The sequence below is a fragment of the Marmota marmota genome, unplaced genomic scaffold (genome assembly GCF_001458135.2).
Source record: "Marmota marmota marmota unplaced genomic scaffold, marMar, whole genome shotgun sequence".
Taxonomy (NCBI): domain Eukaryota; kingdom Metazoa; phylum Chordata; class Mammalia; order Rodentia; family Sciuridae; genus Marmota; species Marmota marmota.
In genome coordinates this window covers 3,740,420-3,753,491 of record NW_026000103.1, presented here as the reverse complement: position 1 = coordinate 3,753,491, position 13,072 = coordinate 3,740,420, and the positions used below count along the sequence as shown (strand labels likewise).

Below are 13,072 nucleotides of genomic sequence, written 5' to 3'. Positions count from 1 at the left end.
GGAACTCGGCCGCCCCGCGCTCCGTGTTCGCTCCGATAAGCTCAGGTTCTAAGAAGCACCCAGGCGCTGAACCCTAGCAATCTGTCTGCAAGCCGCAGGTGGATTGCAGCCTGAAATTACCTGATCTATGGCTGAATGAGCTGCGGTCAGTCTAAAACAGGGAAGGTGACATCAGTTTACCATCATGGTGGCTGCTGGCCTCCTCTGTGGTCTGACCGGTGTGGAGAACCGAGATGGACCGCTTCCTTTCCCCCGTCTCGAACCCAGAATTCAGCCCTGAGTACGGTGCTTGCATGGCTGGCAGAAACTGCAGCGCTGTAACCCTGCGTCTCTATCCCAGCGCGCGCTGCAGACTCTAGCCGCGGGGCGATTTGCTGAATAAGCCGTGTTACCCTCCGTGCGACAAACCTCTCGCGTTTGAGTCCCCGTAGCAGATCCTCATGCGATGGAAATCCTTCCTCCAGGTTCCGGAGCACCCCACTATTGCTGGAAATTCCTAACAAGATATCCTTTAGCCGTCCTGACTTGTCATACTCCCACACAGTGAAGCAGCACACGGGGGTAATGCACTCCCCTCGCCGCCATCTTCCTATCTGTCCCTACTAGTTTTTAGTTCTAAATGTTGCATCTTTATATAAATCTCGGAGACATAGTTTGATTCATTTTTAATATTCTGTACTTTTGATTAGAGTTTCTTTTAATTTTTTCTTATACTTATTCACCTATTTTCTGTTGCCAATCCGTCCCTTCTTTTCTGGTCTAGAAATGAAAACTCAATCCTGGAAAATGGCAATCATAGAAGGAAATATAATGGGCAAGATAATGTTCAGTTTTTCTTGTTTATATAGGATGTATATGCTATATCCTTGAAATACTTGTATTTAAAGATTTAATGTCATAGAAAAATGAGAGATTATCTTACATTTATATTTGGAGTTAAAAAGTTTAGATTCTTGATAAAAGCAGGCTGTTACTATAGGTTATGCTATATTCACTCATCACTGGGAAAACCTCTCTGATGCTCCAATTCCACTCCTAAACACATGGGTTGCACAGCTGCTGTATGGTTGTACACTGTCCCATGTGTATTAAGCCAATACAGCCTGTGAAGAGGTTGCATTTTGGAGCATGGTAGTAGCATGGCTGGTTGGAGACCCCTGAAGTGTTGCTGCCAGAATTCTGCCATCTGGCAACATTGCTGCTAGGTTGTTCCACTCGGGGCATAAATATATTTTTGCTGAGCATTTTTCCTTTTGCAATAGTCATGAATGTTCAGGCAGAGATGTGGATGGATGGTCATGGGTACTAACATAAAGATGTTTAATTGGAACTACTCTAATGTTCAAGGTGAGAAAACATGCAACAAAGTGTAAAGAAATACATTTGAACTTTTACTATAGGTACAAGAAGCTTGACAAATAATCTTTAACTTTTATGAAGACCTTTGAATTAAAGAATTGTGAGAATACAGTGAAGCATAGTTACCCCAAAAATTTAGCCTTTTAATACATGGAGGAAGGCAATACAGAAGCATAATTTTTATTTTAAGGTAAAATAATCATGAATTAACTTCATTTAATGGAAATTTATTGTAGTTTCATTAAATATCCCCAAAACATTGAACATAAGTCAACATTTCATGGAGATGAAAGTATTACGCTGCTTGCATGTGTGCATATCTACATATTGGAGCACAAAATATTGACATGATAATTGCAGTCAAGCCTGAGTGAACAGTGGCCTGTGGGAATTCAGCTGGTGTTGTACCAACTGGATGGCTGCTCAGGACACAGTATGAAATGCAAGGTGCAAGTTAGCACTTTATTCAGCACAGGCAGGCATCATTTAAAAATCCTTGGGGGCAACCCTGGTGATGTGCAGATGTTAAAACAGTCTGTTCTGAAGTGCTGATATTTTTGAACACTGCAAGAGACTTCTAAATTCTGGGTGAAAAAAATATTTGCACAGTTACTAAAGTCATATAAATACACAATCTTTTCCAACTCCTTTATGAATGTTCTACATAATAAATGTTGGGTATGTGCAGAAATATCTGGCTATGTAGTTAAAAGAAACAAGAAAATCAGGAAATTGTCATTTAATTTCTAACTTTAAAACAATATGTTATTCTTTGAGTTTCAACTTGATACATTTAGAAATTAACTGATTACATAAGAGTTCAATAATATTGTTTAGTAATATATTAAATCCAAATACTTATTTTCTTTTGAATTATTATTTCTTTGCTTAAAACATTCACCAATATGCCATAAATTACGATCCAGATTCTGCTTTTATTTTGAATCTTAATCTGAACCTACCTGATTGAACAAGGGAAAAGTATGTCATTTTTCATGTGTGAGGCTGATTTCTTTTATTTTTAAATATTTATTTTATTTAAAAAATAAAATATAATAGGTATAAATTCTGGATTATAAAATAAAGACTAATTTATGTACCAATGCAAACTAACTATATTAAGTAGATATAAACCTTTAAAATATTTTATACCAAACTTTATATGTATTAGGATTTGTTGCATTATTTTTATTCAGAGTACTAGTGGTATTTCCCCCCCAATAATTGTTTTTTACTATGGAGTAAAGTGTGTCTGTAAAATATTTTTATAACTCTTTTTCAAGTTTAAGTGTATAATTCTGGGTTCCATACTGGTAATTCATTATATATAATCAAGATTGGAAAATGGCTATAAAATACTTAATGAATAAAAGGACAAAGCGTTTCATGAAAATATTCTCATTTCCCTTAACTTATGTTTTTATTTAGAATCTAAATATTTATTACAAATTCAGAATGTTTTAAAGGCAAAAGCCCATAATATCCATAAAATCTTCATTTTAATTAATACTGAACTCAAATGAGAGAATAGTCCAATAAGCTTTATTTTGTGAATTATTATCTGTTAATTAAGAATAATCAACTTCAGTAAGATTTGTTTTTCCATTTTCTTTGTTTTTAAATTCATACCAATATCATTATCCCATTTATAGTTAAATGTTTCTTTTAGACTCTAATATTTCATTCTGACATCTCATTAAAAATGGGCTCAAACCCAGAAAATACGATCCTGTCATATTGTATAATATATGGCATGGTGTATAACACAATAAATTTTTGTTTCTTAATGATTTAGAATAATTTTTCACTTTTTTGAATTTAGAAAAATGGCAGAAAGTTAGCATGGTAATTCATGTGGCCAAGGACGGCAATGTTAAATATTTAAATGGGTAGTACTCTTGGGAATAGTGATTGGAGCTTTAAACTTGTACACATTTGACAGCCTTTCTTCACTTCATTTTTCATCCTAAAGAAGTCTGCAAATATTCTTAGCTCACATCATTATTGCACATCAGTGGTTCTAATTAGTTAAACAGGAGTTTGTCAGTCATTGATCATCATCAACTTCTTGACAGTGTCTTTTTTTGCAGGGGCGGGGGTGGAGAACCTTTTTTAATGTCTTGTAAATATATAGAATATGTCTTAATTGAATTTTTCAGATAGGTTGGTGATTTTTAAACTTGAAAAAACCTTTTTTTTTATCTTATTGTTCTATGTAAAAGATACTGTATACATGTTGTAGCAGTTTTCTCTTGGGAGCATTTTTCTGTTGTGAAAATATTAGAGATCCCATACCAACAGGAGGAGCTGCGGGACAAATTTCCATAAATATTTTGAGTTGTGATTATTTTTTTCAGTTCAAAATTTAAACACTATATCACTTTTAGGGTTGTTCAATTATAAAATGTCACAGGTATGTTTTTAAAGTTTATATTTTATATGATGTTTCTATTTAATTTGTAAACTGTTTATAAACAGCATTGGATCATTCACAATCTATTGACAGATGTGTGAGTTATTGGACTTTCAGATGTTAGTGTGCATCAGAATCACTTGAGGCCTTGTATGACTTCTGTAAGAAAATACCATAGATTGGGTATCATAAATAACAATTATTTCTCACAGTTCTGGAGTCTGGGAAGTCCAAATTTAAGGTTCCAGCTGGTTTGGTTCCCAGTGAGAGCTCTCTTGCAAATGGCTCCCTTTTTGCAGTATCTAACTTATATAATGGAGAAAAAGATCATCTCTATAGTGTTCCTTCTCCTAAGTGTGCTTACTCATTCATGAGGACCCTGCCTTCATCACCTAATTACCTCCCAAAGGTTTTGTCTCCAAATACTGTCATTTGGAATTATTAATTTTGGGGGAGAAACAAACATTTAGTCTAGAGCACCTTGTTAAACATAGGTTGCTGGGCCCCCTGCCTTCAGAGTTTCTAATCTGGGGTGAATCTGGGGTGGGCTGCAGAACTTGTATTTCTAACCTAGTTGATGTTGATGCTACTGTTCTGGCAACCTATACTTTGAAAACCACTGATTAGACTGTATGTGTGTTATATTGCACATACTTCTATCATAGAGAAATCACCCTATTTCAAATTCATCTGGGTGATATAATAATGCTTTTGTTTGGGTTTTATAGTATATAGTCTACTTTTATTCTTATCTTATTTAAAATAAACCCTAGAATTGATTTTGGGATTGCAGACTTATGATGGAAGAGTAGATTAGAAAAACTGAAATGGGGACCATGGTGCATTCCTGTAATCTCAGTGCTGTTGAAGACTGAGACAGGATCTCAAGTTTGAGGCTAACCTCAGCAATTTAGCGAGGACTTAAACAACCCCTGGGTTCAATCCCTAGTACATTAAAACAAAACAAAACAAAAAACTCTGTAAATTAAACTAATGAGGAATTTCCAACTGGAGTTAATACCTTGATTTTTTTCAACATGTATCTTTGTCCTTAAGTAAATCATACCATGCTCTGCATTTTGATATTTGGTTATTTTTGTTCATCTATTTATTCCTCAAGTGAATTTATAGTATTTTCCTGCAATACTAATGATTTTATAATGGAAAGTTAAAAATACCAATGATAATGTCAGGGTATATATTAGTGACAAATGATAGACATTTACATATATATATATATGTGTGTGTGTGTGTGTGTGTATGTAAAAGAACATATATTTTAAATATAAAATATTTTTGTAAAACAATAAAAGACTATAAAGTATAAAATAAAAAGGGTATTAATTTCCAAAAGTATGTCAAATTTCACTATTTACAGAAGAAACACAGGAGGAAGCCCAGTTAAAGACAATGGATTGTAATTTTGCATGAAATTTGATATTAATGCATAGTATAAAGAAAATGACTAATAAAGCAGGATAAAGTGCAAATAGTAAAGAAGTAGTAGTAGTAATTCATATTTGAAAAATTTCCAACATAGTTTGTTACACATCTTGTTTAATGTGCTCCTTCATTCAGAGTGTTAAAGGTGACTATAGAAAAAACCCTCGACCATGATGACACTGTTCTTTTATAAATTTTTAGCCATTTTGGTGAAGTAGTCTTAGTATTATCTCTGTGGTCTCCTATTTTTTCTTGACCTAATGACTATCCTAGTATCTCAGCATATTTTATTCTTCCTCTCTTCTAAGCTTCCTGCACTTCTTTTTCATTCTCACTTTGAGCTGATAGATACCCTTGCTTTCTACTCCACTGAGAAAATATTCTTATGGGAGAGAGAACTTTTTCTCCTCTTAACTCCAACTACTAACATATCTGAAGGTATACTCATATTCTTTTTATTTCATTGTAAGAACTATTTATACTCATCTAAATCCAAATAAACTGCATTTGTCACTATCTGAATTGTTCATGTCATTATACACATTTGCAATCTATCTTTGAAACAAATAAAACCCCCTCTCTTTTGATCTCCTATTTCCCTTGAACTATTGTTTTATTCTGCTGCTTTTTAAATAGAAAAATTTCTCTGAAGAGGAATTTTCACTATCTTCATTTTTTTCTTTGCATGTTGAACTCATTCCAATTAAGTTTTCATACCCATCATTCTCCTAAAACAGTTCTTGTTAAGATCATCAGTGACCTGATATGTCTAAATTAAGAAACCCATTTTCAATTGTTATCTTCTAAAGCATCTACAGCATTTAACATAGTTGACCATTCCTTCTAAAAATACTTCATTCACTTACATCTCTTGATTCTCCTCTTAGACTACTGGCTTGGCTGTCTTCTTAGTATCATTTACTGAAAGATTTTCCCTCATGTTCATAATCTATAAATGTTGAAGTGTACCAGATTAACTCCTCAGATTTATTTGTTCAAAATAACACCTGGATAATATCATCTACTCTTATGATATATTTGGATAAAGTGCATTTGAATGACTCCTAAAGTTGTATCTTTAACCTTAACTACTTTATTGATTCCAGACTTGTCAAACTGCTTACTTCCCTTGGATGTTGACTAGAACACCTCAAATTTAGCATGTACAAATCCCAAATCAGTGTCCAACTATTTTCTGCTCTATATTTAAAATCATATTTATTCCTTCCTTCTAGTTGCCCAGGCAAAAAAGCCTTAGAGACATTCTTGACTTTTCTCTTTCTTTTACATGTCTAAAGCACTAGGAAATCCTGTTAGTTCTACCTTCAGAATATCTAGAATTTTATCAGTTTTCAGTATCACCACACTTACTGTCTTATTCATTTCACCTGTGTCTTTCCTCTGGGGTATTGCAATTGCTTCCTAATAGCTTTTCTTTCCATCCTTGACCCTTACAGTCTGTCCTCAACCTGAATAACTAGTATGATACTCACAAACTGTCAATTTGTAATATGTTATTTCTTGGCTCAAAACTGTCCTGTGCTCTACTGTTTCACTTAAAATCAGATTCACATTTCATGGGGCTTAAAAGGGCACATATTATGCCCAGTGACCAATTTGTTCTCAGCTACCATTCACTTGTTCACTCTACTACAAATATATTTACTTCTTTGCTGTTCTTTGAATATACCAATTATAGTAGTTCTTCTGTTTCCCCTTATCTGTGATTTGGCTTTCCATGGTTTGAGTTACCCATAGTCAACTGTGTTCCCAAAATATTAGTAGAAAAATCCCAAGAATAAACATAGAAACCACATTTATATAACTTCTATTATAGTTACATTAATATAATTGTTTTAGGGCTGGGGTTATGGCTCAGCGGCAGAGCACTTGCCTAGCACGTGCAGGACCCGGGTTTGATCCTCAGCATCACATAAAAATAAAGGCATTGTGTTATGTCCATCTACACCTAAAAAATAAATGTTTAAAAAATAATTGTTCTATTTATTTTTAGTTATTGTTAATCTCTCTCTCTGAGCCAAATTTATACATTAATTTTATGATAGATATGTATGTGTAAGGAAAAAAACATCATATATAGAGTCTGGTGTTATCTTGTGATTTTGGGCATCTGTGGAGGGTAGTTTTTGGAACACAGGGCCTGTGGATAAGGGATGTGTTCTATTCTGTATGTTCAGTGTCTTTGTACTTGAATCTAGTCTGGTGGTTTGAAAAAACTTCTCTCTGAGATCTGCATGACTCTCACTTCCTTTCTTTAGATCTTTACTCAAATATTAAAGGGAGTCATTTGTTAAGCTTGCTTTACAAGTTTGCTTTCTCTTCCTTTCACTTTACTTGGGAATGAAAGGAAGCTTATTGCCATCACTTTCTTAGCTATCCTAATTTATTTTCCTTATTATACTTATAGCCATTTGACAGGCTATGTATTCACTTATATATCTTTATTTTCAGTATCTCTTTACTAAAATATTAATTTCATGAGGTCATTCTTTTGGTATTTTGTTTTCTGTAGTGTCTCTAATCCCTGGGCCAGTGCCTGTCTTACAATAAATGCTCAATAGATATTATTGAATTGTTATTCTTCCCTTTATCTTTTACTATTACTTCTCTTTTTCTCTGTAGATATTTTATGGTTGCCACTGATTTGTCAACCTCACCCAGAAACCCTTCATGAAATAGGCTTTATATTGGTAACTTGGGGCTCTTGGTCAACAGTGACATAGAGGTCTGCTGTATTTAGTGCCTCAGCAACAGGGTACTTTGGTCCAATCCCTGAATGGGGTGCCATATCTATTATAAACTTTTGCCATTTTAGGCTTTCATGAAAGTCTTAGTTCCCAGCAAGGGTATTCAGAAGCTTTCTGCAGTCTCCTTTCCTGAGTTATGAACTCCACCCTAGGCTTACTTTCAAATTATGAGCTTGATTATTCTTCGACATATGAGCAAGGCAATTTGTTTTTCATTATCTCCAGAAACCAAGCTCCTTTTCACTTCAGCCCACATCTGGACATGGAGGATAGCAAATAACCTCTTCATCCCCATTCATAGCTTTGTATTTCTGCTTAGTTTGTGATCCTCAGGGACGTAGCTATGTTTCTTTTCTTTTTTTCTTTCTTCCTTGTCTGTAAATTCTATGATATATGGGTGATTTAGGCACAGATTCCTATTTTCTTTACCTATTTATAAAGTTTGTTTTTTTTTTAAATTATGGCTCTGTGTCCAGAAGATTTCTTATCATTTTTGATATAAATTAAACAGTATCAGCTTGATTATATAATCTCTTCCAATCTTTGTTCCTTCTCCTTCTCCTCCTTTGCATATTTAAAGCTTTCTATTTTTAAATGATTATCATTATTTACATGTATTATAATTTTCTATTTCCCAAAGGATTATGCTTTGATTATACAATTACTATTTAGTTTAGGTAGTAGTATTCTCAGAGGCTAGGAATGTATAAGAAGTTGTCAAAAATTAAAAAATTCTACTCATAGAATATTGATAATTAGTAAATCTGTCTCTCCTTTGAAAATCCTACTTTAAAAATGATACTATTTTATTCTTATCTAATTACGTGTATAAAATGCCTATATTACTATGAATATGTTTACTTTTTATTGTTAGTTAATTTAAAAGTGATGACCTTTTGGTCATTGCATTCAATGTTAAACAATATATACATTTTTGATGATATACATAAATTTGGAATTGAAACTGTTCTTTTTTTTTTAAAGAGAAAGAGAATTTTTTAATATTTATTTTTAAGTTTTCAGTGGACATAACATCTTTATTTTATTTTTATGTGGTGCTGAGGATGGAACCCAGTGCCCTGCGCATGCCAGGCAAGCACGTTACCGCTTGAGCCACATCCCCAGCCCTGAAACTGTTCTTTTAATATGAAGTTGTTTTGGTTGTCAGCAGTTGTAAGTTGTTGTCACTTGCCATATGGTTTCTGATTAATTCTGAAAGGGCTGTCAACCCAAGATAATTTAATTTCTTATCTCTTAAAGTGATATTCATTATCTGGATATGAATATTTAAAGGACTAGTTAGAAATTATGATTAATAAACTATTAATTTTTTTTCTTTCTAGAGAAAAACAAAAATCTGAAGCAAAAGACAGAAAAGTTCTAGAAATTCTGCAAGTCAAGGATGCTAAAATACAAGAATTGGAACAGGTTAGTGTTATAATAAAATGTTAAAAAAAATCAATATATTTACTTCAGGTAGTACATTTTTTTTTTAGTTGTAGTTGGACACAATATCTTTATTTTAATTGGTTTTTATTTTTATGTGGTGCTGAGGATCGAACCCAGCGCCTTGCATGTGCTAGGTTCTGCTGGGCCACAACCTCAGCCCCCAGGTAGTAGATCTTTAATACTATTAATTTTTTGCAATAATGTTCATTAAGAATATCCAGGTGGTTACATTAAAGCATTACTGTTTTGAAATTACTGTAGTGAGTCTATTTTTATATTGTGCATATAGCCTATTCTTTGTTTTCTGAATTAGTAGGCTAAGATATGTATTTGTTTAAACTTTTAGGTAATGTGAGTTTTATAGTAGTATTTACCTATTATTTATTGAATTTTGTCTTTTATTATTAGCACTCATTCACCTGTGCAACTTATAAATATGCGTATGGTATTATTTGTATAAAGGATGAACAACAACTTGTATAAATCTATTTCATCATTTGAAAATGTGTATTTTTGAATTAGTTTAAGCCTATATTATATATATAATCAGCAAGTTATACAATTTAGTTAATATGTGATTAATTATGTGTAACTGTATAAATTGGTATAGTATTATTACAACAGTGTGTGTGGGCAGTGCTTCTAGGAACCATTTTTTTTTAATACCTTTACTTTATTTATTTATTTTTATGTGAGCTGAGGATTGAACCCAGGGCCTCGAACTTGCGAGGCAGGCGCTCTACCGCTGAGCCATAACCCCAGCCCCGGAACCATTTTTAAAATGCAGACGTCTTAAAAGCAGCAGTGAAAGAATCTGTTTTTGGATTAAATAGAAGTAGCTTTTTGGCAACCATGCTGTTCTGATATTTATTTATTTTCTTTCCTAACAATTAAAGGGTCATGGGAACTTGAAGCTAAGATTGGTTAAATTATAAAATTGTTCTATTAAAATTTTGAATGTTGAAACTAACTTCAATAAGACATTCAATTATTTTCCCTTTCTCTACATTCATATAAATTCTTTCTACAATGGGATGTATATCCCAATATGACATACTAATTTGACTCTTATATCTTCTATAGAGTTGTTTTAGTTAGCTTTTCTGTTGCTGTGACCAAAATATCAGACAAGAACAACTTACAGGAGGAAAAGTTTATTTGAGGCTAGTGGTTTCAGAGGTCTCTGTTCATAGATGACGGGCCCAACAGAGGAAAGCTGCTTAGTCCATGGCAAGAGTCTGGAAGCAGAGAAGGGATTTGCAAAGAGAAGCCATAGGGAAGTTGCATTCTTTGAGGGCATACCCCCAGTGATCCACCTCCTCTAGTCATACCCCATCTGCTTATAGTTACCACCCAGTCAGTTAATTCAAGCTGGTATAGACTGATTAGGTTATGTGAGAGCTCTCATAACCTCTTCTTTTCACCTGTGAGTGTTCTGAGTTAACAATAGCTTTTGGAGGATTCTTCATACCATAACAAAAGTTGTATTTTCCGTATACAAAATATCACAATTGATACTATAAAAATAGCATTTTAAAAATAACATTTTAATTTGTTTAGAGTTTTGGCACTTTTTTAATATCCTTTAACATTAAGTTTGCAATGCTTTAATGAACATTCTTTAGTTTAATGTAGAAGCTATAGCATTATATTAACAATATATTGGCTTTCATAAATGATGATTTATTTTCCCCTTTTATTTGCTAAGGGACATTTATTTTAAGTCATTGACTCCCACAATTATGGGGTAACAAGTTTGAATTCTACAAGGCCAGCTAGCAGAATGGAGACGCAGTAAATAGATGATGTTATAGTGCAAATCCTAAGGGAAACAGAAGGTTGAATTCCTTTCTCCTTCAGTAACCATAGACTTTTTTAGGTCCTTCAGTTGATTGGGTATGATTAACCCACATTATTGAGGCTAATCTTGTTTACTCAAAGTCCACTAATTTAAATGTTAATCACATCTTAAAAGTATTTTCATCACAACATCTACATTGGATACTATGAGTACCATAGCCTAGCCAAACTGAAACATAAAGTTAGCCAAATGAGTAAAAAGAACTGATGTAAATAGTCCTTTATCGTGAGGTTTTGTATTTATCACCCTAGGGATTATGCTGTGTCTACTGTTTGTTGTAGTGGTAGGTGTTAGAGATTAAATGTTTCTTTGGTGGCCTTAATTTTGTTTGAATTTCTCTGGACTTCTGAGACTTTGAAATATTTTCTGACATGCATAATTCTTTCATTTGTATTGCCCTTTTATTTTATCAGAGCCCTATTGATGTGGTGGTGAGGCTTGGGGGAAAAGAAGAAGTATTCTATAGTATTATAATTAGGTCTCAGTCTTTTGGTTAAGAGTGCCTCTGTACTTTTACCTACATAATTGCTTCTCCATTTTGTTTCTTTCCTTAGGAGAGCTAGGAAGGCTGGAGGCTGTTGGGGTTAGATATTTCTTTTTTCCAGATTAATTACGCTGTGGCAAAATCCTGTTAGGCTGGGCTCTGGTAAACAGTTTCTCTTGAGAGCAGATCTTATTAAAAAGTAAAGAATGTGCTATATGTTTTTAAATGGCTACTCTTCCTTTCTGCCTGCTGGCAGCAGGAAGGTATTTTTCACCAGTCTTCCCTTTGACAGCCTGATAAAGCTCCTATAGGTAAAACTCATGAAAATGTGCACCTGCCCCCAAAGTCCAGACTCTCTTGGAGTTTTTAACTCTCAAATACGTCCACGTAGTTCCTCCATTAATTAGCTAATTATACATAGGTTTTCCTATTCTGATACTGGTTCCCATGGAGTTTTCTGTTCCTTGTCTTCTGCTTTGGTCAATTATTATTCTCATATCTACTTCTCTCTTCAATTTTGGAAATATTGCTTTGTCTAGTGACCTCACTTCTCTGATGACTCTAAACATTGTGGATTTTCAGTTTGTTTATTTATTTATTTTTCTTTTCTTGTGTGAATGGAGATACAGCTTCCAAGATTACATGCTAAATTAGAAAATGGAAGTCCCTGCATTAGGTCTTTTTTTTTTTTTCTTTTTGGTACCAGGGATTGAATCCTGGGATGCTTAATCACCGAGCAACATCCCCAGCCCCAGCCCTTTATTTATTATTTTGAGACTTTTTTAAATATTTATTTTTCAGTTTTAGGTGGACACAATATCTTTTTTTATTTTTATGTGGTGCTGAAAATAGAACCCCATGCCTCATGCATGCTAGGTGAGCACGCTACCACTTGAGCCATATCCCCAGCCTCTATTTTGAGACTTTGAGACAGGGTTTTGCTAAGTTGCTGAGGCTGGCTTTAAACCTGCGATCCTCCTGCCCTGGCATCCCACGCTGCTGTGATTACAGGCATGAGCCACCATGCTGGGTTTCTATTAGGTTTTTGTTGCTGTACTGAATAATATTAAATAGATCTTCATTTTCAGCTTATAATTTGTAGATTAGAATAGCAATTAGAATTCCTTTAGCTTAAGTCTTAACTAGTCAAATTTGTTAGAAAGTTATGATTTTTTTAAAGCCTGTTGCAGCAAAACCTTCATGTAAGTGCCATCAAATGTTGGCACTTGCATTTTTAAAAAATATTGTAGTTGGACACAATACCTTTATTTTATTTAATTTATTTTTATGTGGTG

The 13,072-nt window shown here is 33.7% G+C and overlaps 1 protein-coding gene across 1 annotated transcript in view; it reads left to right on the top strand.

The window, feature by feature from the left end:
* Positions 1-13,072, top strand: part of Cntln (centlein) — a 311,560-nt gene that overhangs the window by 58,117 nt on the left and 240,371 nt on the right. Inside the window, exon 3 of the mRNA XM_048783891.1 lies at positions 9,327-9,411. Coding sequence (XP_048639848.1) covers positions 9,327-9,411 — 85 coding nt within the window. The remainder of the gene's footprint in view (positions 1-9,326; positions 9,412-13,072) is intronic.